Source organism: Euprymna scolopes, chromosome 25 (assembly GCF_053919585.1).
Source record: "Euprymna scolopes isolate OS-2025 chromosome 25, ASM5391958v1, whole genome shotgun sequence".
Lineage (NCBI taxonomy): Eukaryota > Metazoa > Mollusca > Cephalopoda > Sepiida > Sepiolidae > Euprymna > Euprymna scolopes.
The window spans coordinates 64,121,561-64,148,543 of record NC_136506.1 but is presented as its reverse complement, the minus strand read 5'-3'; the positions used below and the strand labels follow the sequence as shown (position 1 = coordinate 64,148,543).

Sequence of the window (26,983 nt, the reverse complement as noted above, 5' to 3'; positions counted from 1 at the left end):
TAAGATCAGTGAATTATCTGTTCTGATGATACACTTAAGCTAATTTTTCCTTAGTTAATGTAGAGGAACCCTTCTATACAAAGGTAGATTTTATTTTTGTCTACTTCCAGGGTGCCCCTTTTGGGGGGGGGGAACTGGTTTTCCCCCACATTAAAACGACTTTGTGTCACATTTTGCTCTCGTGAGGAAGCAAATAAATAGAAATATTTTAGTATTTTCTGGGATATAAAGTGAAGCCTTATGGAAACAAACGCTGATTAACTTAGCTTTAGTTGAGTTCAATTATTGTAGGAAGAATTTGTTTATTTATAATATTAATAATAAGGATTCTATAGAATTTAGCGATACTTCTCTGTTACTTTTGAGTAAAATGCTTTACTTTTCATTAGCGATTTGTAAATGTTGTACCAATCAATTTTTTATTCATTGAAATGCATGAATGAATGAGAATTCTGGTGATGTTGAGAATATTTCTGTAGACATAGATTCGTTTGCCAAAACTGTTGTGGCAAAGAGCCAGCTTGTCTTTCATCTCCTGAGAGACGGGAGAGGGTGATGGATAAACGTTTGGACTCTTAAGGATTTCTGTATTGCGCGAAGGTCAGTTATTCCTTCCTTTTTGAATAGCTAGATTCTCAATTAAGATGAAGGAGAAACATGACCATTTCTCAAAAGTGATGGTTTTGTTTAAGTATTCTGGTAGAAATTTGAACTAGGACTCGTATGTGAATGTGTGTGTATATATATATATATATATATATATATATATATATGAGAGAGAGAGAGAGAGAGAGATTTAAAATCAATCAAGTTTCAGAAAGAAAGATCCGAGCAATTTTTTGAAAAAGCATTTTGAAACATCGTTTATTCAAGGTTGGCATAAGGCAGAAATTAAACAGTCCGTTTTCTTTGTACCAAACAGAGATGCTCCTCATCAGAAAATTACAGAGAAAAACCAGTATGATGTGTAAATCCAACATGTTAGCAGAATCGAAGTGACAACCACTCCTCAGGAAAGGAGAAACCTAAGGTGAAATGCGCTAGCCTTAAAAGGTTGACTGCCTGAGAAGAAACCTGTTATGAAATGGACTGTCTTCGGTAGAAATAGTGCAGAGGAAAGAAACCTGATGTGGAGTAGACTTGCGCATAAAGAAAAAATGTTGGGGAAAGAAAACCGCGATGTGAGGAGTATCCTTTGCCAGTGGCAATGATTGCAAAACCTTTACCCGACACCTTCAACAGTGTGACACACTACAAGAACCACTCTGTTTAACAAAACTTGTGCTTTAATAAAGCCACAAATCTTTCAACCATCGAAAAAATGTAACTGAACTAGGGACGACATTAAGTTTTTGCAGTTCATGCAGAGAGATGTTGACGTCCTCCTACATACAGCATCCAGTATTCTCAACTGGTCACCCATATGATAATGACCAGGCTTACCGTGGCTTAATTTTGGTGATCTAAGGAGAACATGATTAATACTTTTCCTTTATATAAGACTAGTTGTACTTATTATGCATTGCTAGTCTCTACGTTTGTTTTGGTTTCACGTATTGAGTTGCATCCCCTTAGAGATAAAATATTTACATTTCAGAAAAAAATGTAAATAAAATGGACAGGAGACTCGATTAAGAAACCATTTTCATTTAGCCGTTCAAACAAAACAGTTTCATTGGATAATCATCTCTGTTGATTTTCATTTTTTCTAAAATTTAATTTCAAAACCAAATCTTCTTTTTAATTTTAATCACATCAAACGCTAGAATATGCCAACTGCTTCAGCCAACAAGTTTTCCTTTTCAGGGAATTTTCTGAAAGTCCATTAACTCGAAGGCAGCATTAGCACTTACAGCTTTTCCATGATTGATGTGTGTTTGTGGAAGGAGAATGCGTGACCCTTATCGTCTCCAACAGCTTTTCCAATTGATTTCCTGTTTTATGATGGAAACCTTCAAATTGAAATAACAAGGGTATTTGATGGATGAAGAGAAACTGAAAGGTATGATGTTTCGAAAGGAAACCCCTCACCCCGGGCTAAAAGTAGCCTAAAGTAAATGATATTTGAAGGAGACATTTAGAAGGATGAATATTGTGAGCCGGAGTAATATTTGGGAGAGGCCAGAGAAGGAGAACTGAGGAAAATGTATGATAGTTCAAAGAGAGCAAAATGGGGGGGGGGATATAAAAGTGACACTATTTGTTGGAGGGAAAGTGAGAGGAATATTTAGGAAGTGGAGAGAAAGAGTAAGAAATAGATAGAAAGATGCCAGGGTGGATGATATTAGAAGGAGAGAGAGGAGAGGGAAAATTAATAGAAATTATATTTGGAAGAGACGAGAGAGAGAGAAGACAAGTAGAATTGTGAGATTAGAGGGAGGGGGCAAATAAGAACGTGAGAGAGACAGAGGGAAAAGGTAACGGAAGAGAGAGAGAGAAAAAGAGAACATAATGGAAGCCAAGAAAGAGGAATCTGAAATGGGTGCTATTTGAAAGGGAAAGAAAAATAGTCCAAAATGAATATTTGCTCAGATATAAATTGGTTTGATGATGAATCAAGAGTTTATGAGTTTTTTGGGGGGAGGGGAGGGGGGTAAAGAAGATTGCACAATATGAATTCTTTTTCTGCTTATTGAAAGACTATCAAGGAAACCCAGCGTTGTCCTGGAGAAATAACCGAAAATCTTACGAGCGATTTTTTTAGCACATTTTAGTTATCCTCTTTTGTCGTGTTCACCAACCACAAGTACGAGTTCATTTTTAAAATGTCTTATTTAAAACGTTTGCTTTTATATAGCGAATAATCTTTTTTTCTAGCTACATATCTTGTATTTCAAGTAGAGTGAGATTTTCCCTGTGCCTTTAGCCGGAATAGCTTTTTCACCAAAATTATGTACATAAAAAAATTTTGTCATTCGTTTTTGCCATTGTTCTGCGTTCTGAAAAAAATATAAACATGTTTATTTTCATATTTTTTAGTTACATTGGTTACTTAACATTCTTTTGTCCATATTGGCTGGGCAAAATTTGGTAAAGATTTCCGATAACAGCCAAAAGGCAATTGCACAACTTTAAACTTTGTTTGTTTTGTATTGTTTTTAATGGAAATCACTCCAAACAAGGAATGAAGCGACTTAATGTAAGAAGCAATCAAGAACGAAATATGATTATCGCAAAAACAAATATCTATTGGTTTCAGTCTTGAAAAGAGCTTGGGTTTTGGTAGGAGTATAGGTAGGAAATCAAAACAATCAGTAAGAAGTGTTTCACAAGCCGGCAGATTTTGGAAAGAAGCTTCTGGAATAGGAAGCTGTATTATAATGAGATATTAAAGGGGTCAATTGATGGAGACTACTAGACGAACAAGTCAAACGAGCTTGAACAAAAGAAGCAAGAAATAGATCAGGCAATTCTGAAGAGCACATGTCATAAAAGTATTTATAGAAAAAACTGGGACTAGCGACATCATGCCTGTGAGAGAGAGGTTGCAGAGAAGAAAAAAAAGTGGAGCTAATCAGATTACAGATATGTTTCTACACTTTTTCAAGAACCTTCAAGTGGGATAGAGATTCACTAGCCCAAATATGACAACAGTACTGTATACATGGTTTAATAATAGATTTGTTTTATAATACAAAATATGAAGAAAAAATGCTGTAATACAACAAAAACAAAATGCAAACAAAAATAAAAGCAAATCCCAGGCAACGCTGGGTAGGGACAGCTACTTATGCAAGTAGTGTCCTAGAACTATATTTTTGTAATGAAAATAGTTCTTGATTTGTTTGTTTTTAATAGAACAGTGATCCTCTACTCTTTAATAAAGACGAATGTTTATTTTATTTGAATAGAAATAAATATATATTCATCTCGTCACACAGAAGTTACCGAGTAAAAAAAAACAAAAAAATTGTTGGATGAAACCATTTCAAGAGTTTATCTAAGACAGAAAGCAAGTAGAAAGTCAGATCCCCCCTCATCGTCTTTCACACTATTTCCATATTTAGATGTTTTCCTTTTTTTCTTTCTTTTTCTGTACTGATTGATACGTTTTTATTTTTATTTTTTTTAACTTTCCAGTTTGAGACGTTTTCTTTCTTTTTATTTCCATTTTTAACTTATGCGTTTATTTTATGAGTATGAATATCAGTGCAAACACTGGAAAAGCATATTCTTTTCGGGCATCATTTTTTGGTAGGAGAGTGTACACTCGTAATAATATGATAATAATAAGTTTGACTTGTATGATCTTGCATTACTGCAGTGGATCATTTTATATCTGCCTTTCAAATATCATCTTTACTTAGTTATGGATCTCAACATGAATTCAGTTGCCGTTTTATTACAAAATCAAAGTCTATTCTGATTCTGTTCAGTTCCAGATTTTTAAGATCTCCCACCATTATTTTGTGTCATGGATATTTTAGATTCGGATCTAGTCTATGATTATGCCAAGTGGAGGATAAAAATCCATTATTGCAAACTCGCTGTAGATCAGAACTAACGCAAAAGAAAAAAAATGATGCAATTGCTAGATTCGTGTCCCACTTTCATGATATATGACTTCTTTGTTCATGTTATTTAGATTATTCGGACTATTGTTCTAATCTTTGAATGTTATTCTCACAACGTTTCATTCGATGTAACTTAATGTGCATTTTAATGTGCATCTTGTACACCTGTGGAGCAGTGGATAAAAGTGCTATGTTATAATCAGTTTTAAGTGAGAGTTGTCTCGAGGTTGAAGATCCTCAGTACAGACAATACTGAGAATATAATAAAGAATTCTACTCGATTATGACTGACTGAATGAGAACAATCTGCCTCCTGTAGATTAAATAAAGTGTTCAGTTCGAAATTCAATAAAAAAATTCTTGGGTTTGACAGGATGCTTCTGAAGAAGATCAGAGATTACATCGGCTAAAACAATGTAAGAATAACATCCCACATGAGAATAGTTGTTGGAATAATCCAATACAAATTATCAATCTTCATCTCCAAAATTCTGAAACGCAATTCTTTGACCTCATTTGTTGTTTTCAGAGACAACGTAATTTTACTTTCGACATCTTATATGCATGTCAACGTTGGTTGGAATTAAAGCGGTAGTTTCTTAGTCGATTGCAGACAATTTTATTTATTAAAAGAAAACAGTATATATATATATATATATATATATATATATATATATATATATATATATATATATATTTGAAAACAAAGAAAATATGCTGACATTGGTAAATATTACTTGGCAGTACTGATTTTCCATCACTCTCGCCCTCTCTCAATGTATGTTTTTATTCTCTCCATTCTATCTATTTTATCTATTACTCTTGCTTCCGTCTCTCTCACTCTCTCATATATGATCTACTATTATATAAAAGGAACTTTGTGTATCTGTGCATCTGTGAGTTCGTTCCCTATGGGCTCTAAAACGGCTGGGTTGATTTTTATTAAATTTTACACAAAAGTACTTTATGTACCTGGCAGTGTTCAAAGAAAGGTTTTGTGTTAGAATGTCTTTGATAAGTATCAATAACTGAAATAATCCGATAAAAGAAGGAACAGGCGATTTGGACCAAAGTTAACATCTTACACAGCCTAACATCACAAATGCATCTGAGAAGTTTTATTACCACACAAGCCACAAGGCCCCACATATAAAATCAACAGTAGGTTCTTTGATATGACAGGGGCGGGTTCAAAATGAATGTTTCTGTTTAAAGCACAATTGCACAATGATATTTGACTTTTTCATTTTAAACTTAAATTCAAGCCATTATCACCGCACAACCATTAATACCAAGCATTATCCTTTTAATCTATGCCTTTCTATATTTTATTAACTTTTCATACAAATATGATTTCTTTCACAAGTTTTCAATTTATGTGCTAACCAGCAAAATTTATAGATTATTTATATCATTTTGATAACGTTTCCTCTAAGGATATAAACCATTTATTGAAATTTCACGGAATAAGGAAAAAATTTAAATTATTATTTGTATTCCTTGTTGAAAAATAAATTTTTGTAAATTTTAATTTACTGATTTTAAATCCAATTTTCTTATATTATTGCTCTATTACGAATATTGAGCTTTTTATCTGGTTAGGATTGTCCTATAAATATTACTAATATTTATATTTGCTTTAAGTTTACTGAATTATTCAATTTGTAAACTGGAAAAAAAAATTTCTTGAATTATATATATTTATAGGCACACAAGCGAAGGTGATTAAAAAAGGAAGGAATGGAACGATTGGAATAGTTCGTTATGAACATAAGGGAACATCAATTCATTCATAGCTAGATAGAATAATTTTGGATTTTATTTATTATATTTAACTGGATTGGCAGACTCATTTTTTCCTGATTCAAGCAATCTAATCCAAAATGAGTGACTGGCTCAACGTGTCACATTTTGTCTAATATACTTTTAAAGTTTAGTATAAATATGATTTGCCATGTGTATCGGGTTATTAGGTATGACTGATGAGGTATATAAACTTTGAAGTTAACTGTAGGTTTATATTAAAAGTAGATGGCTGTTTTGGGAGGGGATAAATTTGTGACATTAAGTTGGATTTCAGTTCCTGCTAATATTTCAGAGAGATCACATATATTCAGAAGAAATAAGTATACTCAGATATTTGTGAGAGAAAGAGATGCATGCTAAAGCGTTCTACATATTTTTTTTATTTTTTTTATTTTAACAGAAGCTGAAGATAAAAGTCTTTCATCTCCAGGAGAAGCATCAAGCGATCAAGTAAGTAAACCTTGTCTTGCACTGCATCCTTGTTGTTTGGTAAAACCAGTCATCACTTTGGTGGCAGATAAAGAATTTGCATAGTGGATTTGAGATGGATATTCAAGGTACTTGCCTAAAGTGAAAAGGCCAGACTGTTTTTCATGCAGAGTTGACCATTAGAATAAATGCAAGTGCAGATTGCAAAGCAGAGATAGATATGCATATTTGATCCCCTGTATATGACTTAAGCTGCATCTGGTTGTGAAGCTCTACTTGAGAAGCTTTAGTTAACATTACTCCTTGATAATAATAGGACTTGCCAGAGTGCCTTCTATGGTTTAAATAGAATCTGTCCTGGATAAGACACAAAATTCCACCCTGTGATATATACTTATATCATAAATAACAAAATAAAACAGACACCATGAATAAAGAAATTGACGTGAACAAAACTTTTACCAACATAGCATTAAATAATACAAAAAAAGGTTGATTTACTATGAAAAATAATATCTGTATAAAATACACTAAATTTAGACTTTACCCATTTATAAACGGATTATTCTAAAATCGAATAATGTATAAAGAGAATTCTGTTATAATAAAAAAAATTACTGGTACTACTTGGCCTTATGGGTAGGATCAAAGCATAGTATTTTGCTTTTGAATCAGATTACAGTCACACACACAAAAAAAGAAAAAGGAGAATCTAGTATCAGATATTGCCTCCCTACACTGGAAAAGAAGGTCAGAGTTTGATGTGATAAAATCTAGTTTCTCAAAGAGATTCTTTGGATAGGAGCAGTAATACCTGTCATGCTCTCATGAATGAGTGCCTCTCAGCCAATAAACAATTCTCTCCTTAAAAATTAATAAGATAAAAAGAAATAAAATTAAAATGTATTTTTAATAAGCCATGAAATATCTATATAAAATTAGTGAAAACAATAATGCAATGTGATGAAACTAATTAAAATAATCAAACCAAGCATAAATTTAATTAATATTTGAAAAATTTGAAGCACCAAAACATTTATCAAAACGACAGGATTCAGCAAAATGCTAAAATAATAATAAAAAATATGCCATCAAACGAAACAATCCAACCATTCCATGCAAATTTGATTCATACATAAAGGCTGCCAATTTTGTTTATGGGTCAATGTGACTTTGAATGAGATCAGTGTCACAATCTAAGAACGGGAGAGGGGAGACATACCGGTTAAAGAAAGGAGATAAAGAGAGAAGTATTGAAAGAAAAGAGGAAGAGAGGCTCATCAAGATGTATTGTCACACCTGAAAAACCAAAACTGCTAGCAATTGTATTTCACTTGTGATTGCTGAAATTTCTTTCTCGAATGAACATCAAACAGTTTCTTTTTTTTTTTTTTTTTAAGAATTCCTCAGTTCTGAATTTTTGAGATGAGGATTGATTACTCGTATTATTTGAATTCTTTGGACTACTGTTTTCATCTTGAGTGTTACTTGCACGTTTTGGTCGATGTAACCTCCGACATTCTTTAGGTGTATCTTGTCGAAGTCTGGAATATTTTTGGAAAAGTTTCAGAGTTTGACAAGATACCCTTGAAAAATATCAGACGTTACGTCGACTGAAACTTTGTGAAAATAACACTCAAGCATTATTTGTTTATCATAACAGGATTCTATTTATGCATTATTCGACTTTGGAACAATTCGTTTATAAATGGATCTTAATGCATCTAAAACCAAGCGTCTATCTTTCCATCATCAATGCTCTGAATCCCGTGTGGTATCAATCAAAATGAATGGCTCTCATTTTGGGGAGGCTCCATGTTTTGACAACTTTCTAGGTTTTTTTTTTTTTTTACACAGTGATCACCACTTATCAAAGCCCGGAAGCCACTCAGGGATAAGGGTTATTGCAAGTACATTACGTTAGTGTGGAGATTTGCTGAAGTGTTTACTTAAGGGGGCGGTTCATTAGGAATTTATTAACATTGGACTTGAAGACATCCAAGTTGTAGCCCGGAGGGAAGCAGGCAGACGGAACAGAGTTCCACAGGCGTGCAGTTCTAAGAAAGAAGCTTTGTTCCTTTACTCCTGATCTGAGATGTAATGTACATCAAATTCGTTGCCAAGGCTACCGGAAAAATAATGGGATCGTTCTACCGCTCCAGTAGATATCTCACTGCTAATGCAATTCTCTACTTGTATAAGAGCCAAGTATGTCCAAGGATGGAGTACTGTTACCACATCTGGGCAGGAGCTGCTAGAAGTTTATCCTGCCTTGACAGAGTTTAAAATAGACTTTGTAGACTAATAGGGGATGCCCTTTTCTCTTCCCTGCAACCTCTTTCCCACAGAAGAGACATTGCGAGCCTGTCTCTGCTGTATTGTTATTTTAATGGCAAGTGCTCGTCTGAGCTCCAATCTATGCCCCCCCCCGTCTTGACTTTCAGGACACTTGTCTAACTGAAACCATTATTAAAAATGAACATAGATTCCATGAACAAAGCTTCTTTCTTAGAACTGTACGCCTGTGGAACTCTTTCCTGCTTTCCAACTGAGTACAACGTGGTTATCTTCAAATCCAACGTGAACAAATTCTTGATGAGACATCTCCTTAAGTAATCTAATTTATCAAATTTCCACTACTAACTATGACTACCATATGTTTCCTTTGAACACACTACACTCATTAACCCTTATCTTTGAGTGGCCTCCGGGCCTTGATAAGTGGTGACCCGTTTGTAAATAAAAATAAAAAGTTAAGAACAGTAGTCCAAAGTATTCAAATAATACAGAGAATTCTTCATTCGAAAATATCCTCTTTGTTCGACTGCGTGTGTTGCAGGTTGCTTCAAGATGGCTAATAATGAGGTGTGCATTTGCGCATGCCGAGTTCAAATCCATAACGTCTACTATGCTACTCGTACTTATGTAATCAAATAATCAAGGTTCAAAACGGACTTTCAAACCTAATGGGTGATGTCCTTTTTCCCATCCTTGCAACTTCTTTCTCACTGGAAAGATGTTGCAAGTCTATCTCTGTTCTATCATTATTTTCATGGTAAATACTCGACTGAGCTTCAATATATGGTTTCTCTCCCACAAAATATTTACAACACTCATCTAGCTACAACCACTGTCAACAATTTTCCTCTACTCTCTATCTGTGCTCAAATCTAAATGCAAATTCCATGAACAAAGCTTCTTTCTTAGAACTGCTCACCTGTAGAACTCTGTATGACTGACTACAACATGATCGTTTTCAAGTCTAATGTAAACAAGTTCTTGTCAAGCTGTCTCCTAAAATAATAAAATTCTACCCAATTTTCACCACTACTGATCACTATACTCTTATCTCTCTGACCACCTTACATTCATTAACCCTTGCTCTTAAGTGGCCTTCAGGCCTCGATAATTAGTGATTCCTTTGTAAAAAAAAAAATTCAAATGATATAAATAATAAATTAGATGAATTTTCAACTTTTATTTTTAATGTCAAATATATTGATAGAGAGAAACTTATGTATTGGTCAATGATGAGTTATAACACGAAGGACGAGATTTCTAACTTACAACAAGCTTTGAGCAATTAAGTTTTAAAGATAGTTTGATAAGAAGTATTGGAAAAGCAATTATAGTCGTTTTTTCTTTTTTAAAATAAATTCAACGTTTGGTGAATTTTTCACAAACATTTAAACATACATCGAAGGTTAGAACAGTAATCTATACACCATTTTTCAGAATCTCAACCTCTGTAATTTCAAGGGTAAGACCGCCTATTTTTTAACTAAAAAACTTCAACATTGAAGAGCTATGAAGACGGGACTTGTACCACTTAAATTAACGACCTTTTGTACTCTATTATTTATTTTTCTACATAGTCACTACCATTTCCAATGCACTTTTGCTAGCCTCTGTTGATGCCTCAGTCATAAAAGTCTGGAACACGCTTTGTCATTCACAGCTCTGTCACCACTCTCAAATTGACAAACCCATTTCCTAATGGCTTCATGCATTGGCTTCATAAACGTTCAACAAGTTAAGAACTTTTGTGGCAGTGAAGAGTCTTGAAGATGATGAGCATAGTGGTTGGCCATTGGATGCTGACAATAATCAATTAAAAGCCTTAGTTGAAGCCAATCCATGCACAATTGTTTAAGAACGATTTACAACCACTTGAGATAGATTGGAAAAACAAAAGTCTTGATAAATGGGTGCCTCACGAATTGAACGACAACCATAAGAGATGCCGTTATGAAATGTCATCTTCCCTTTTTTTCCACAAGAACGACCCGTTTCTCGACTGGGTTGTGACTTCTTTACAACAACCGGCAATACTCAACTCAGTGGTTACATACCGACGAAGCACCATGACATCTTCTGAAACTAGAATTACATTAAAAGAAGGTTATGCTGACTGTTTGGTGGTCTGTGACCGGTTTCATCCATTACAGATTTTCTCATACAGGCGAAACTATCATAACAGAGAAGTATTGTCAAAAAATCGATGAAATGCATCAGAAACTTCAACAACAATACCCAGCATTAGTCAACAGAAATAGTCCAATTTTTCTCCACGACATTGCCCGACCATATGTTGCTGAATCAACCTTGAAGAAGTTAAACAAATCGGGCTACGAAACTGCTTCATCCACTGTACTTTCCAGACCTCTCACCTACTAATTACCACTTTTTCAAGCATCTCAACAACTTTCTGCATGAGAAATGCTTCAAAAACCTAAGTGATATCATCGCCACCAGAACACAAGAGTTTTATGTTACTGGCATAAATACACTTGTCTTGCATTGGCAAAAGTGTGTTGATTCTGATGGTACTTATTTTGATCAATAAATTTTTGTTTCAACCGAGACATGTTCATCTGAATTTAAAAGTTAAAAACCGCAAGAACTTTCTTGTCAACCTCATATATTTTATACATGATGTTTAGTTTGGTTTGGTTATTTTGTAGAGGAAAATTGTTTTTGTCTTGGGATTTTCAGGACATGATTGAGTTTGGGAAAGCGAAAGGAAAAAAAAACATAGCATCAATGTTTGGCGTATTTCAGGTCAGCCTGATCTGGTAGCAGCAAACATTGAAAATTACATGACATGAAAAGAAAATGGCACACATGTAGCATTCATTGCTTTGTTACCACAAAACTGACTATTCAACAATGTGGCTTAATTTTCAATGAATCATTTACAAATGTTTTGTGTGTCAGCATTCAATGACCCACAAAAGTGTTGGTATGTGATAAAAGCTGACAAAAACAAACCAGCTTTTAAGGAGAAATTTAAATATAAAATTTGAAATAAATTTTAAAAAAAGCAAACTTAAAAAAAAATAAAATTGAAAATAAAATTTGAAAATAAATACAAATTTTCAAAAAGGAAAACAAAAATTGGATTTTGAATGCATTTAACTTTTTTCATTTTCTGTGAAAATGTTGATCCATCAATTTGTGCATTTGTTTGGGTTTTTTTTTTCTTTTTCATTTTCATTTGTCCATTTTTTTTTTTTTTTAATTTACCAACATAGTTTCTGCATTTCGTTCAGGTTGTCATTTTTTTCTCTTTTTCTCCATCTCTCTCTCTCTCTCTCTCTCTCTCTCTCTCTCTCTCTCTCTCTCTTTTAAATTTTCTTTCTGTTCACTTGAAAAGGCCACATTTTTCATAGCAAACTGACCCGACTGTCTCTCGAGTGAGATGAATGATTGTTTTTCTCGATTCCGGAATCAATTTGTCTAAAAGAAAAACTTCTTTTTAAATTGATAGAAAAGACAATTAGACATTTTAAATTTCCTTAACACTTCATTTGTGAATATCAGTTTTTTATAGGATCGTCGTCATCAACATTTATTATTTAACATCTATTTTACATGCTGGAATAGGTGATTATTAGAAATTGACTTCCAAACTAATCTTACCCTGACCAGATTTTTATTCATTTCTCTTTCTCTCAAGTCTTATCCTTATCATTTTCTCCTATGTTTTCCTTGACCTTCCCCACCTAACTGCCTCTGTTACTTCAACTGTTCTATATCTACTAACCAAAGAACTCTCATTTCTTCATTTCAAAGTGACCAAACCAATGAAGTGTCCTGTTCTGCACACATTTCCCTATATTGACTAGATTTAATCTAACCCTGAAGTCATCAAAATTCAGCCTATCTTTACAATCTTGCCTCGAGACTTATTCCCTTGGCAACAAAATCGACATTTCTGAAATTATTTTTTCCTGTTGATTGCGATATGATGCTAGTCTTGTGCAGTTCTAAGAGGCCCACCCTTTCAGGCTTTGACTTCTCTCTTTGAGATGGGGTTGGTTTATTGCTAATTGCCTAAGGCGTCCTTAACAAGGAATGCCAACAGAGCCGTCCAGGCATTTTTACAGGTCAGAGTGTTCCTCCTTGAAAACGCTGACTCTTCAATTACACTTTCCGACCTTTGTGTCACATTTCTCACGTTACCGCTGTCAAAGCGAGGGGGGGGGTTATGTTTTCGGTTCAGTTTGTTTTTCACTGTTTATGTACAGTCTAGTATCCATAATCCCCAATCATCACAAAATTTGGTCAAAATATTAGTTATTGTCTAACTTAGAATTAATTTAATTTTAAAATCTAGGTAAAATGTCAAAGTCAATGGAAAGGAAGTATCACACTTTTATCAGTAACTCGGTTTTGTTCATCACTATTTATCCCCAATAATGCTGAGTTAAACAGAGTTGAGATGAAAAAGATAGCAAAATATCAAGGTCTTATGTACAACATGATAGGAAACTGGAATCTTAAGAAGATGCCAATCGTTCCAGTAATTATAAGAACAACTGCATACATGAAAAAGTACTTCAAAAATTATCTGTCAAATATACCCGGTGAACCAAGTGTAAAAGAGATACAAGCATTGCACTTAAAGGGACAGGTAGAATTTTTTTAAAAACTCTTGGTTGGAATGCATGCAAGAGTGGGTGAATGTCAACATCTGTTAGGATGCCCCATCCCCAGCTAAAATAAAATTATAAGAAAATTGGGAAAAAAAAAGAAAAATTAGTAAAAAAAAGAAAATATTCTTGCATGTAATATGACCTTTAAAAAATCGGTCATAGTCGAAATTTTGACTGAATTTCAATTTCTAATTTTTCCAATAGTTTTTGAGTTATCAAGATTTCCACGACATAACTTCGGGAATACTTTGTTACAATATGGAGAAGTAAGGCCAAGATCATTACATTGTCAGACGGAAGTATGGAGTCTCATGACTAATTTGTTTTCTTTATCTTATATTATTTCTCATCATGCAACGTATATCCTCAATCCTCAGGTTTTACTTCTATATATCATTACAGTGCACACAATTGTCCAACAATCTGCTGGTTAGTAATGGCAGAATTTCCCCGAGTTTGCTCTGTCCACTCATAACTCTTACAATCAGGATAGTGTGAAAGAAGTACAAACTCTGCATGCAGAAATAAACTTACTTTTCATTACGTTCGTAATGTCTATCCTCATAAGTCCTTAATTGCATAGGTAACTGTAGGAATTTGAATTTTGAAACTTGATATTTCTGGTATTAAAAACAGACCAATTCTAATTTTCCTTTCTATTTTCTGCATGTGACTGCGTCATTTTACTTTTTTAAATATGTTTAATTGATGTGTTCCCTGGCACCAATGTGTCCATCTTGTTTAAAGGTCAGTCCATATTATTTTCCTTTTTGTTTGCACTCATGCTAGTTTGGAACTGAGCATCATCTTTATTGCCAACATTACATAAGATTCTATAAACTCAGAAATTTGATACAACAATTTTGAGTACAAAATCCAGCACTTTTGCATTATATGGATGTCAACATTTTTTTTTGTGTGTGCTTTTCAATAAACTGCCGCCAGGTGGCACTTCTCGGTCAAAGAGCAGACTACATTTTGTTACAGTGACAATTTTACTTCAATTCAAAAAATGTTTCAACAAAAAAAATTAATATTGCTTTAATTCGAAAAATATTTCATTTAAATTATTAAATTGTTCTGAAAAAAAATCCAACTTTGATTCAAAAAATGTTTCAAAAAAACATAATCCAATGTTGTTTTTATTACAAAATTGTTTTATTAAAATTATATTTTCTTACACAGACTTTTCAATAAATGTTTTTACAATTATATATTGATACATTTTTATACAATAAACGTTTTAGTTTTCAAATATTTTTCTGTTCGGAAAAAAATTCTTGTTTGTTTAATCAAGAAGAAATTGGAGATTAAAGTAAAATTGGATTTTATTTTAAAACAATTTAATAATTTTTATAAGTATAGGAAGATGTATATAAAACATGAAACTTTGTTGTTTGCTCAGATTGAAAGAATAGATGAGAATTCTTGAGTTAGTTGATGTAGAACAGTTGAGACAGCAGGGTCAGTTGTCAGAGGAAGGTCAAGGAAAACATGGATGGAAGTGATAAGGATGGATTTGATAAAAAGAGAGATAAATGAAAACCTGGCCAGAGATAGGTTAGTTTAGAAGTTAATTCCTAAAAACCATTCAACACATGCCAGCTTGATCTCTTTTTGATGTGTGCTTCAAGTTAGGTGGACATGTGCCACTTAATTCTATGTTTTGTTACAGTTAGCTATCTTATTTACGGTTATTTGTTCAAATAGATATTCAAACATGGTCCTGTCAGTCATCTTAGTGTTACCGTTTTCATATTTTATGAAATCATTCATTTTCATATGCAATTTTTTTCTACTTCAATATGGAAGAGTTCATTCTCAATTTGGCAAGTAATAATCCAGTTAATAAAGGAAAATAACTCTGAATATACTTGCCAAAATTTTATGAAAATTGTCCTATTCTATCATAACCAATTGGTGATAGATACAAACTTATGCATGACAGACCAACAAAAATATGTTTTTGGATTTTTCAGATTAAGATTGATTATTCATATTATTTGGATTTTTTGGACTACTACATCTTGAGTGTCATTTTCACAACATTTCGGTTGATGTAACCACCGACCTTCGCCAGGTGTATCTTGTCAAACTCAGAAATCTTTCTGTCAAACTTTAGACTCTACATGGAATTTCAAACGGAACCCTTTATTTATTCAATAGCATGCTCTTGTTTTGTCAGTCATGATGTGATTATATTACAGGGAACTAAGTAATTCGCAATTGTATTTTGAGTGTCACCCACACTGACGATTGAACCTTCAACCACCAGAAGAATGTAACTTACAACTAAATTTTACCAAATATTTTATCTACTATGCCATGGTCCTTGTATGGTATAGTGGATAAAATACTTGTAAGAGCGACATATAATAATTTTGTTAGATTCCTTTTATCTGAAATCTGCAAAACTTGTTTGTATAAAATATTTATTGAACCCCCCCCCCAAAAAAAAAAAAGAAGGTGGTGATGCCGGATATTCATTGTTTAAAAATTCGATTCTCACCTGGCAATTGATTAAAAGCCTTTTTTAAGCAGGAAAAAAAAAATCACTGATTCCTCCATGATTAAATTTTGGTTTTGTTTTCTTTTAATTCTTCAGAATAATTTTACTTCTTTTTCAGTATTCACAAACTTTCATAGATTTGATTCCTCATTTTAGTCTCTTTTTTTTAATTTTCCCACTAAATTTTCTGTGAATATTGTCTGAAATTCTATTAATGGCATCCACGTTTTGGTTTCTTTTATTTTTTAGTTCTCTAAGCCTCAGTTTTGTATATTTTCCAATCAACCTTATTTTCCATTCAAATAGTTTTTCATGACTGTGATTATCTTTTCCCAATTTCTGGCTTCTTTATAGTTAAAACAACCATCTCTTTCGATCCTCTCTCTCTCTCTCTCTCTCTCTCTCTCAGAAAAAGACTTTGTGTTCATTGAAGATGCGTAAATGTTGATAAAATTTGTAAAAGACAAACAAATTCTCTAAAAGTTGAACCGACTGTTAAATATTTCCATCAAGAGTTATGTCCTCTTTAAAAACTAGTACATTAGCAAAAGTAGTTTATTTTTTTGTTTTCATGAAAATTTTCCAGACAAAGAATGAAGTCACTTGATGTAAGGAGCTAAAAATATATATATTATTAGATCAAAAATTAGCCAACAATAAGTGTTTGATAGGCAGAAAACAAGAATTCTTCCCCTTTGTCAGAAATATCACTTACAGAATGTGAGAACTAAAGGACAAAATAAGAGAAGCGAGAATTCATTGCCAAAAGTAAACCCAAGGTTCACTTTCTATGCTCCTTATTATTACCAATAGACAGCATTGATCAGTAGGGATATGACAACAGCATATTCTTTTCATTATTTTGACTCTCGAGTATATATCCGACACAGACACAATTAATCAACCGAGAACCACATCACTCTACATAAAAGCATATAAGATATCAATGGATATATACCTGAGAATCAAAACAAGGGAAAGAATATGCTGTTGTCATAGCCCTATTGATGCAGAGGTTTGTGATACCTGGGGCCAACTCCTATATTGTATGCTTCAAAGACTCCAATATAAGATGTCCCATCCCTCTGCAAGTCACTGGTACTGATACAAATCTGCTCATTTATATAGAAATAATGGTCATTTCTTGTTAGTCAATCATAATTAATCTTTGGCAAAAATCACATGTTGTTGTCCCCCTTTGTTCGTTATCGGCACCATAAATGGAAGTCTATAATCTTTATCAAATGGTCGTATGTAATGTTTCTTCTTATGGTTATGTGTCACAAAACTATTATCTTTGTTGAGAATGTCGTGTTACATAAAACTGAAAAACTGTATGCACTTGTTTTGTGTGAATTTGCGTCACATTTCATGAAATACTTTCTGCCACAGGTTTGATGCCAAATAAAAACTTGAAACAAAAAGATTTTATGTTGCTTACTTTTATTGCTGATTCATATCGACATTATTTTGCTTTCACACTTATTTCTTTATGTACCATGTGTTCTCTGGCAGAGCCATAGTAGGAGTACTGAGCACTGGAAGCCCTCAGCAATTGCTCTCAATTTTCGCTCTATTTTTTCTGATCAACTGTCCATATTTATCAAAATCTTTTTTTTTTTCTTTTTTCTTACTCTTGTTCACCTGAAACAAAGCATATGGCCACTTTGACGTAAAGGGTTGTGTTGGGATCATGTCTAAAGGTGATGTGAGTTGAGCAGCGAGATGTCTGTTCACATTACATTTAAAAATTTTGCAGATTAGTACAGTCAGTGAAGCAAAAAACAGGGAGGGAATTCTAAAGATAGTATTCTGAGGAAAGAAACCAACCAAAACCTATGTTGATGTTGAGAAATTCACTTACTGATTACCATAAATCACAATTTTTCAAAACAGACTAAGCCCTAGAGAACAAAAACCACCGAGAGCAGCATTCTTTGACGTATATTTTATCATCTATCTGTCAATTCGCGTCCAAACATAAATTTTTAAAAGGAAAAATAATCTGGCATACAACAGCTATTTTATAAAAAATATATATTATTTTATACCATGTCTGTTTCGTTGTTAAAAAGAAATCGAAAGTGTTTATGGGATTTAAATTTCAACATTTCTAAAGACGTCCTATCGGTTTTGTTACAAAACCTAGGACATATATTCTTACATTAAATCCTCTTTCCTCCAAAAAACTGTAAATAATTTATGACAAGAAATTGAGAGCAACGGCAATGTGCGAAACACAAGTGAAAATTCAAGATTCCCAGGCAACGCTGGGTAGATAAAATTCGTAAAACGAATAATTGATCGGAATGTTCATAATTCTCTGAAACAGAAAATGAATGCATTAATGTGTTTATACAATTTTTTTAGTGCCTCCGTATCATAGACTGGGAGGGGTTATGAACCCTTAGTGTTGACATTGGGTATTGTTTCAGTATTAAAAAACTCCAAAACGTGTTATCTATAAAAGGTATTTTTTGAAGGCTTACAATGCAGGAATGTACAGTCGTTATGAGCAGATAAATAAATGAATAATAGATAATTCAATAAGTTTTTTATATTATTTTATTTATTTATTTATTTATTTACCATGCTCATTATACAACTGCCCCATAAAAAACACAGGATTATGCGAACGCACATATTCAATATATCAAATGTGTGTGAATGTGTGTGAGGACACTTCTCAACCTATATACTCAACAAAGTTTTTATCTACACACTTGGAATTTGGTATATAATGTATTCAAACATGTGGAAAACTTTTTAGTCCGTTTTTTATCTGGAAAAAAGGGTTGCTAAGGGGTTAAAATTGAAAAATTGGTATGTTGGAGGCCACCGGATTTTTATCTGTTTTCAACTGTTTCACGACTGCGCATGCGCGGTCGTGAAATATGACAGCTTCCTTGTGTTAAGTATGAGTTGGTTTGAAAACACTATTTAAAAATCATGCAAAGCTGGTATAATGGTTATCGTACTTTAGGTTTTGATTTCGATCTACAAGAAGTGAACTGTTTCCTACAAGAAGTGAAGTGATTTCGATCTACAAGAAGTGAACTGTTTCCTACAAGAAGTGAACTGTTTAGAAAAAAAAGATAATACTCGCACGCACATATCTCAGTTTCTTTCCGATTTGTTTACTTTTTTAATGAATTTAACGTTACGTTTAATACCTACACTATTCCAGTTTCTAATCTATAAAAATCCTGCATTAATTAAAATTTAATATTTATGCGTATTTTACGGCCGGGCAACGCCAGGGGGCCTGCTAGTATGTTCTAATACAGACAACCCCTGCGTAGATACGTTGTTCAGCTCGTATGATAGTTTTAAATTTTCATTCGAAACATTTTCATTATTTCAGAAACTGCTTCCTGGATTTTTCAATAATGTTCAAGATTTCCTGAAGCAAAATTTGATTAAATCCTTCCGAAAGTTTTGATATTAAAAGTGAGAAGAGAATAGAAATCTTCAGAGTTATCGTTCCGTTCTTTCTGCTCTCCTGTCTTTGAAGATCCTTTTGGTTGCAGATATGATTTCGGCTTTGTGATTAAGCAGAAGAAATGTAAATCGAAATAAAAGCACATTATGTTTAGAGGTTGATGCACTTCTGGTGGTGGAGGAGGAGGATGACACATGATGGGTTTTATCGAATTTCTTCTTCTTGCATTCCATCATCTACACCTTTTTCTCTCTACTCCTCCTCACCCCAATTTTATCCTTCCTCACACCGACTTCACTTCTCTTTTTTGCTTTCCCTCCTTCGTATTTCTCCACTTTTTTCTCATCCCTTTTTCTACTCTGATTACCCTCCTACATCCTTTTCTTACCTTATCAACCTATCTTTTGCTTCCTCTCTCTCTCTCTCCCTCTCTCTCTCTCTCTCTCTCTCTCTTTCTCTCTTCTCATTGTAAAATCTCTGCTTTCCCATCTCTCTCTCTCTCTCTCATTTCCCTTCTACTCTTTCTACTTTTCTCTCTCGCCCTCCTTTACTCTTTCATTATGCTCTTCCTCCTTATTTTCGTCTCTTTCTCCCTCCCTCTACTTCCCCATATTTTCCCTTCTTTATTCTGCACCCCCTCCTCTTTATCCCTTCTTATTCTTTTCTATTTTACTCTTTTTCTTTCTCACCTCACATTTCTCATTCCTTATTCATGTCTCTCTTTCCCTCCGTTCTCCCTTTTCCTTTTACACCCTTCCTCTTTTCTTTCTCTCTCTCTCTCTCTCTCTCTCTCTTTATTTCTATGCCTCTATCTATCTCTCATACCGTCCTAATAATGTACAAAACTCAATCTTCTTTGATTCCAACGTATGTTTATTTTATCGATTCTTCCACTTCGGATCATCCGTCTGTCTGATCAAAAGTTCCATTGAATAAACATTACAAAATCTGATTCAAAACGTTTCCGACGCACACGTCATTTTATTTATTTGCTCGTTTGTACAGTCCGCATGCGTATCCTCGTCGTTCAGCCATTTGTGTTCCTTCTTCCGTACAATCATTGCATTTCTTTGGAATCCAGAGCTGCACTTTCTACACGCATAAACAAACGGAAATGGACCAACAATGTTTCCATCAACTGACCCAAATTAGCAAAGAACTTTTTTTAAATGCCAAAATCTAATACTGGTTAAGTAAACAAACAATTTCGCTTAAAGCAAAAATAAAGTTTGTTTTTTTTTTTAATAAATTTGTTAAAATTACATCTGATTTTATAGTTTTTTTTTAATAAATTTGTTAAAATTACTTATTTGATTATTTGTTGCCTTGTGTATTTATACTTTCAGTTTTGTTTTGCATTTTTTTCAAGTCTGTGTTTTATATTTTTATCATCTAAAAATCTATTGATGTCTTTGAAAGATTATGTTCAAAGTCGTTCTTCATATTGTTCGGATTCTTCGGACCACTGTTCTCATCTTATCTGTCATTTTCACAACGTTTCGGTCGATGTAACTACTGACCTTTTTCAGATGCATCTTATCGAACTCTAGAATCTACACGGAATTTTAGACAGAACCCTTTATGGAGCCTTGTGGGTAATTCTAGTACGAATTTTATTTTTTTCTAGAAGTGTTTATGGGTAATCAATATTTATTACTGCATGTTATGTACTAGCAGGTTGACCTGACGTTGCCCGGGATTGAATGATGATCGACGAATGTTTCACATTCCCATATTTTTATTGTCATCGAAATGAAATTGATTGATTTTAATTAGGGACCCATCGCGATTCACCTGGAGGAAGCTTCACATGCCTCTCACAGTAACTTAGTCTATAATACATTCTTGTCTACATTACACTGTAGAGAACATACGGTTAAATTTACAAAATTATTTTCATATATAATGGCTTGCTTTAAAGTTTAAAATGCAAAAACCAAGTATCATGCTTCAATTGTGCTCTAAAGAAAAACATTAATTTCAAACGCACCCTTGCCGTATCAAAGAACCTACTATTGATTTTATATGTCTGGCATTACTGAGCGTGCAATGATGATGACTTAAATTTAAGTATAAAATGAAAAAAGTCATGTATCATTGTGTAATTGTGCTTGAAACAGAAACATTTATTTCGAATGCATCCTTGTTATATCAAAGAGTCTTTGATTTTTTATGTTCGGCTTTTCGGCTTGTGTGGTAATAAAGCTTCTCAGATGCATTTGTGATGTTAGGCTATGTAAGGTGTTAACTTTGGTCAAAATTGCCTGTTTCTTCTTTCATCGGATTATTTTGATTATCGATGCTTATTAAAGACATTCCGATACAAAACCTACTTAAAAACACTGCCAGGCACATAAAATACTTTCGTGTGAAATTTCATAAAAACTTAGCCGTTTTCAAGTCATAGGGAACTCACTCACAGATACACAGACAAAGTTCATATATATATATATATATATATATATATATATATATATATATATATATATATATATATATATATATATATATATATAGAGAGAGAGAGAGAGATAAAAAGGAACAACGTTTCGTCTTTATTTCGAGATTTCCTGAGGAAGTCTCGAAATAAAGATGAAACGTTGATGAACACATAACACGGTTTGTTCTTTTTTATTTCTCTATTTTTCGGAATACTATTTCCATTATTCTCATCATATATATATATATATATATATATATATATATATATATATATATATATATACACCTACTTATACGTTATAACTAGTGCCGTGACAATATTCTTTTGCTTTATATTCTCGTGATTTGCCGGAAATATTCTTCATGCTTAAGAATATGCTTTTTGAAAAGAATATACTTCTTTGGAACAAGATATGCATTTTGGCTACAGCGTAATTTTTTTGGTGAAATCACATATTTTCAGCATGCTAATAATATTAAAAGCTTAAAGTAGTTTACAAATTCTATCGAAGATTTTGTAAAACTTTCAGTTAATGCATAAAAAGAAATTCAGAAAAATATAGATACACGGGTTATTTTAACTTTATAAATACTGTGAAGAATTAAACACTCTATAAAACTTAAACAAATAAATATAAATACCGTGAACAATAAAACACTATAAAACCTAAACTTTGAAAAAGAGCATTAATACATTTTCAGAAAATAAAAGAAAGGAACACAATTCTATTAATAATCAAACTGAACTTTATTCAATATGAAAAATAAATATTATCTATGTAAAATTACGTAATTTTATTTATTGCAATGAAATGTACCTTTAAATTATCAAAATTAAAGCTTTTTCAGTTGCCCGTTCGCTGAAACATATTGTGAGAAGACTCGTTCCACGTCGCAGGAGACTACGGGAGCATACTTGAAACTGGCTATTTCGTCAGCACTTAAAACTGTTAAGTGATCGCCGCCATCTATATTTTCCTCTTCGTTTTGCAAAACCTTCTCATTGATTTGTGCATTGATCGTTTTAAAACACGAGATCCTTTCTTATTTTTTATTTATTTATTTATTTATTTATTTGAAAGCACATTACTAAGCTTTTTACGAAATCGGGAGTTTTACATCCCCTCAAGGGTCGTTTCAACTCTTGCAACTTATCTAGTAGATGTCGAAAGACTGCCCTTTCGTCTCTGACTTTGTAATATTTTTTATTAATATCAAAAAAAGTGTTTACAATAAATCTGAAGTCAATAAACAGTGTTGCATCATCCAACAGTTTTTGGCACTCGTACCTCTATTGAATCTAGGGACATCATGGCAATAGTAATTTTATGTAAATGTTTAGCGTAATGATACGCTACATCTAAGCACGTACCCCACCTCGTTACAATGAGGCTCGGTAGAAGAGACATTCCTGGAGCTAGTTCCCTAAACTTGTCGATCCTATTGGGTGCCTTTAAAAATATATTCTTGGCAGTGAAAATTAACCAATTTACATTTGAGTATGCTGGCCTAACATATTCTGCAACCCTGTGCAAACCATGTGCTAATCACGTGACGTGTATCATTTTAGGGTACAATACTTGGAGAGCATTCTTTACTTTTGACATATACGAAGCCGCATCTGTTGTTACGAGAAGTACATTACCGTAAAGCCCTTGTTGCGGCCACAAAAACGGCAATGAATTATTGAAAAATGCTGCAATTGTAGAGTGATTTACTTTTGGCAGACATGCAAGGTTTCCCAAATAGCACTTTCCACGTTCCTCTTCTACTCCTAGAATGCCAAACACAAACGCTGCTCTACATCTCTCGCTTCATCAATGGAGACCCACAGTTTCGTTCTCGCAGTTTTTTTTCTAAGTGGTGTAACTTTTGTTTCGTACATTTCACTAACGTAATATTTCATAAGTGTAATCCAACCAGGAATATATATATATATATATATATATATATATATATATATATATATATATATATATGTGTGTGTGTGTGTGTGTGTGCACTTACGCAGAAATTCTTTGAATACGTCGTTGCTCAGTTTATTAAACGGAATATTCGTGGCGATCGACGCTTTACACATCAGCATTGAACGAATTACTAGTACTGTCCCTTAAGAACCACAAGCAGTTGCTGCAGAAAGAACTGATGTAACTGTGCGAATCTTCTTTTTAGCCGGATGCACTTTGGTTTTTTAAATGCTACACAATTAAAGATTTTTTGCAACTTTTGATCCATAAAAATATTATCTGATACATACATTTAAAAAAATATAGAAAAGGTTATTTGAAGCGCATTAACGTGCAAAGTAAACAGAACAGATTGGAAATCTCAAAATTCAACTAAATTTTAATAAGGCTATTTTTAACGTTACAGAATTTGAAATAAAAAACTCTTATTTCAGTAATTTTTGAAACAATACCAATCTACCATACAACTATCTTGCAAGTTTTATACGCTATAGCTTGTTCTTACCTGAATATTGCAGTATTTTCAGATTAAACACTGGCCAGTTAATTGGTAATCTCCAAATTCCTTCACAAATCTTGCCATTCGTTCGGCAGAAATGTTAATTACTTCCGTATAGTCTTTTCGGATCTTGTAAATGCGTACAATGAACAAACACGCTTTGTCTTCGAGCACAACGTGATGTCTGTACATGTTTACATCTGTTTATAATGCTGCTCTTTATTCTAAAGAAAAATATTTGGACACGTTTTATGTAACTTCACCTTCTAAGGTTTTGACCTCATTTAATAATTCTGAAAAAAAAGATGAGTAGAATTAAGACTCGTATCCAAATATTTGTTTCAGTATAGTTTCGGCACAACAAAGCATATTCCATAATTATTTGGCGTACTGTTTCTTTTGTTTTGTTTTGTACTTTTGTATTTTTTTTTTTTGTATTTTTTTTTTTTTTGTTGTTTCTTTTGTTTTGTTTTGTATGTTTTTATTTTTAAGAATATGCTTTTTGGTTAAAAGAATATTCTGTAATCTAATATATGCTAAGAATATTCTTGTCACAGCCCTATTTATAACTGTATATATTATTATTAACGGTTTCCATAAATTTTATACTAGGTTTATTTAGTAATTGATTGTCACCCAACATATGCGCTGCTTCTTTCGTCTTGCTCTCCACCGTTCTTCTTTGTCTATAATTTTTACTTCGTCCCATAAGGGTAGATACTTTTCCGTTCCCTCTTTATATTGTCGACTTTTAAATCTCTCCACGTATTACGGGTTTTCGATGTTCTTCTACCTTTACTTTTAGTGGACGATATTTACATTGGATCTCATATACACAGTTCTTAGTTATGATTGTTTCTGTAGGAGGCTTGACCGTAGCTACTGAGAAAAAAAGGCTAGTGATCAAAAGAATCGCGTGAGGCATGACGTAGCGACATCTAGACAAAAGAAAACTCTTTAGCATGGTAATATTTTTTCTGTCTCTATGTGGCACCAAATAGACAATTTTACCTCGAGCATTGAGTATGTTTAATATTTTAGAGTTATTTTATTTTTTGATAGTGAGTGGTAAAAGTACGTTATGTTTTAAAAATGTATTTCATTAAAACGTGAAGTAATTACATGAACTTAAATTAATAACATTGTCAAAATAGTTTAAAAGTTCATGTTATTTGGGGGGGTTTAGTTTTTAAATGTGTAAAACAATTTTTACACGAGAATTTTTTAAGTTAATACTTTTAATAATAAATAAAACTTCTCAGTCAATATTTCGAAAGATTGTCATTTTTTCGATACAGAACTTCACCCTTAATATATATATATATATATATATATATATATATATATATATATATATATATATATATATATATAAATTAACAAATTAAAAATGTGTATACATGAGGGTATGTGTATGTACTTGTATGCGTATGCGGGTTAGCATGTGCATGTGTTTGCATATATGTGCATATACATGTATATATATGTGTGCATGTGCGTCTATGTTTTGCATGTGTGTATGTGTATGCATACGTGTATGTAAATGTACATATATATGAGAATGAAATACCATATATATATATATATATATATATATAGTAATATAGTGGTATTATGGGAATAAATCAGGTGTTTAGGTTTTAGAATAGATGAGTACATAATAGGTCATACGAATGAATATATATATATAGAGAGAGAGAGATGGGGGAGGGAGATGTATAGATAAAAGAAAAGAAATAAAAACAAAGTAACAAATCAAAAATAAATAAATCATATATAATAATTCAAAAAATAATCATGGTTACATAAAAATATGTTTGTATTAATATGTACGTCTCTTATGTTAAAGTGGAAAAAAGAAAGGAAAAAATGACGAAAGAAAGGAAGAGAAAGAAAAATGTATAAATCCAACTCAATAAATATCCAATTATTGAATTTCTTAATTGCTGTTAGAAAATTAGATTTATTGAAATAATCGCGAATAAGCCACGATTTGTTAATTAGAATTCAAATTAAGATTAATAATGTTTTGCTTATGTGCTAGTTTGGTTTGAATAATTTAGTAATATTTGCAAACTTGGAAATTCATATGTACTGTATACTTTTTTTTACACATGCATCACCACATTATCAAGGCCAAGAGATCACGCAAGGATAAGGGTTAAAGTGTGTACAGTAGAAATTAGACAATATACTCCAAATTTTTTTAAATGAGCATTTATTTATCTGCGTCTGGTTCTTGGTTAACCAAGCATTTAACATAGTTTAATTTGTAATGTTTCTTTAACATAGTTTAATTTGTAATGTTTCTTTAACATAGTTTAATTTGTAATGTTTCTTTAACATAGTTTAATTTGTAATGTTTCTTTAACATAGTTTAATCTATAAACTCAGCGGATGTTCCATCAAATTCATTTTAGTATCAATTCAACTAGAA

The 26,983-nt window shown here is 32.7% G+C and overlaps 1 protein-coding gene across 1 annotated transcript in view; it reads left to right on the top strand.

Annotated features, from left to right (window-relative positions):
• LOC145247405 (NAD-dependent protein deacetylase sirtuin-2-like) overlaps positions 1 to 26,983 on the top strand; it is a 307,963-nt gene that overhangs the window by 168,278 nt on the left and 112,702 nt on the right. The window contains exon 4 of the mRNA XM_080109110.1: positions 6,721 to 6,770. Within this exon, the coding sequence (XP_079965236.1) occupies positions 6,721 to 6,770 (50 nt within the window). The remainder of the gene's footprint in view (positions 1 to 6,720; positions 6,771 to 26,983) is intronic.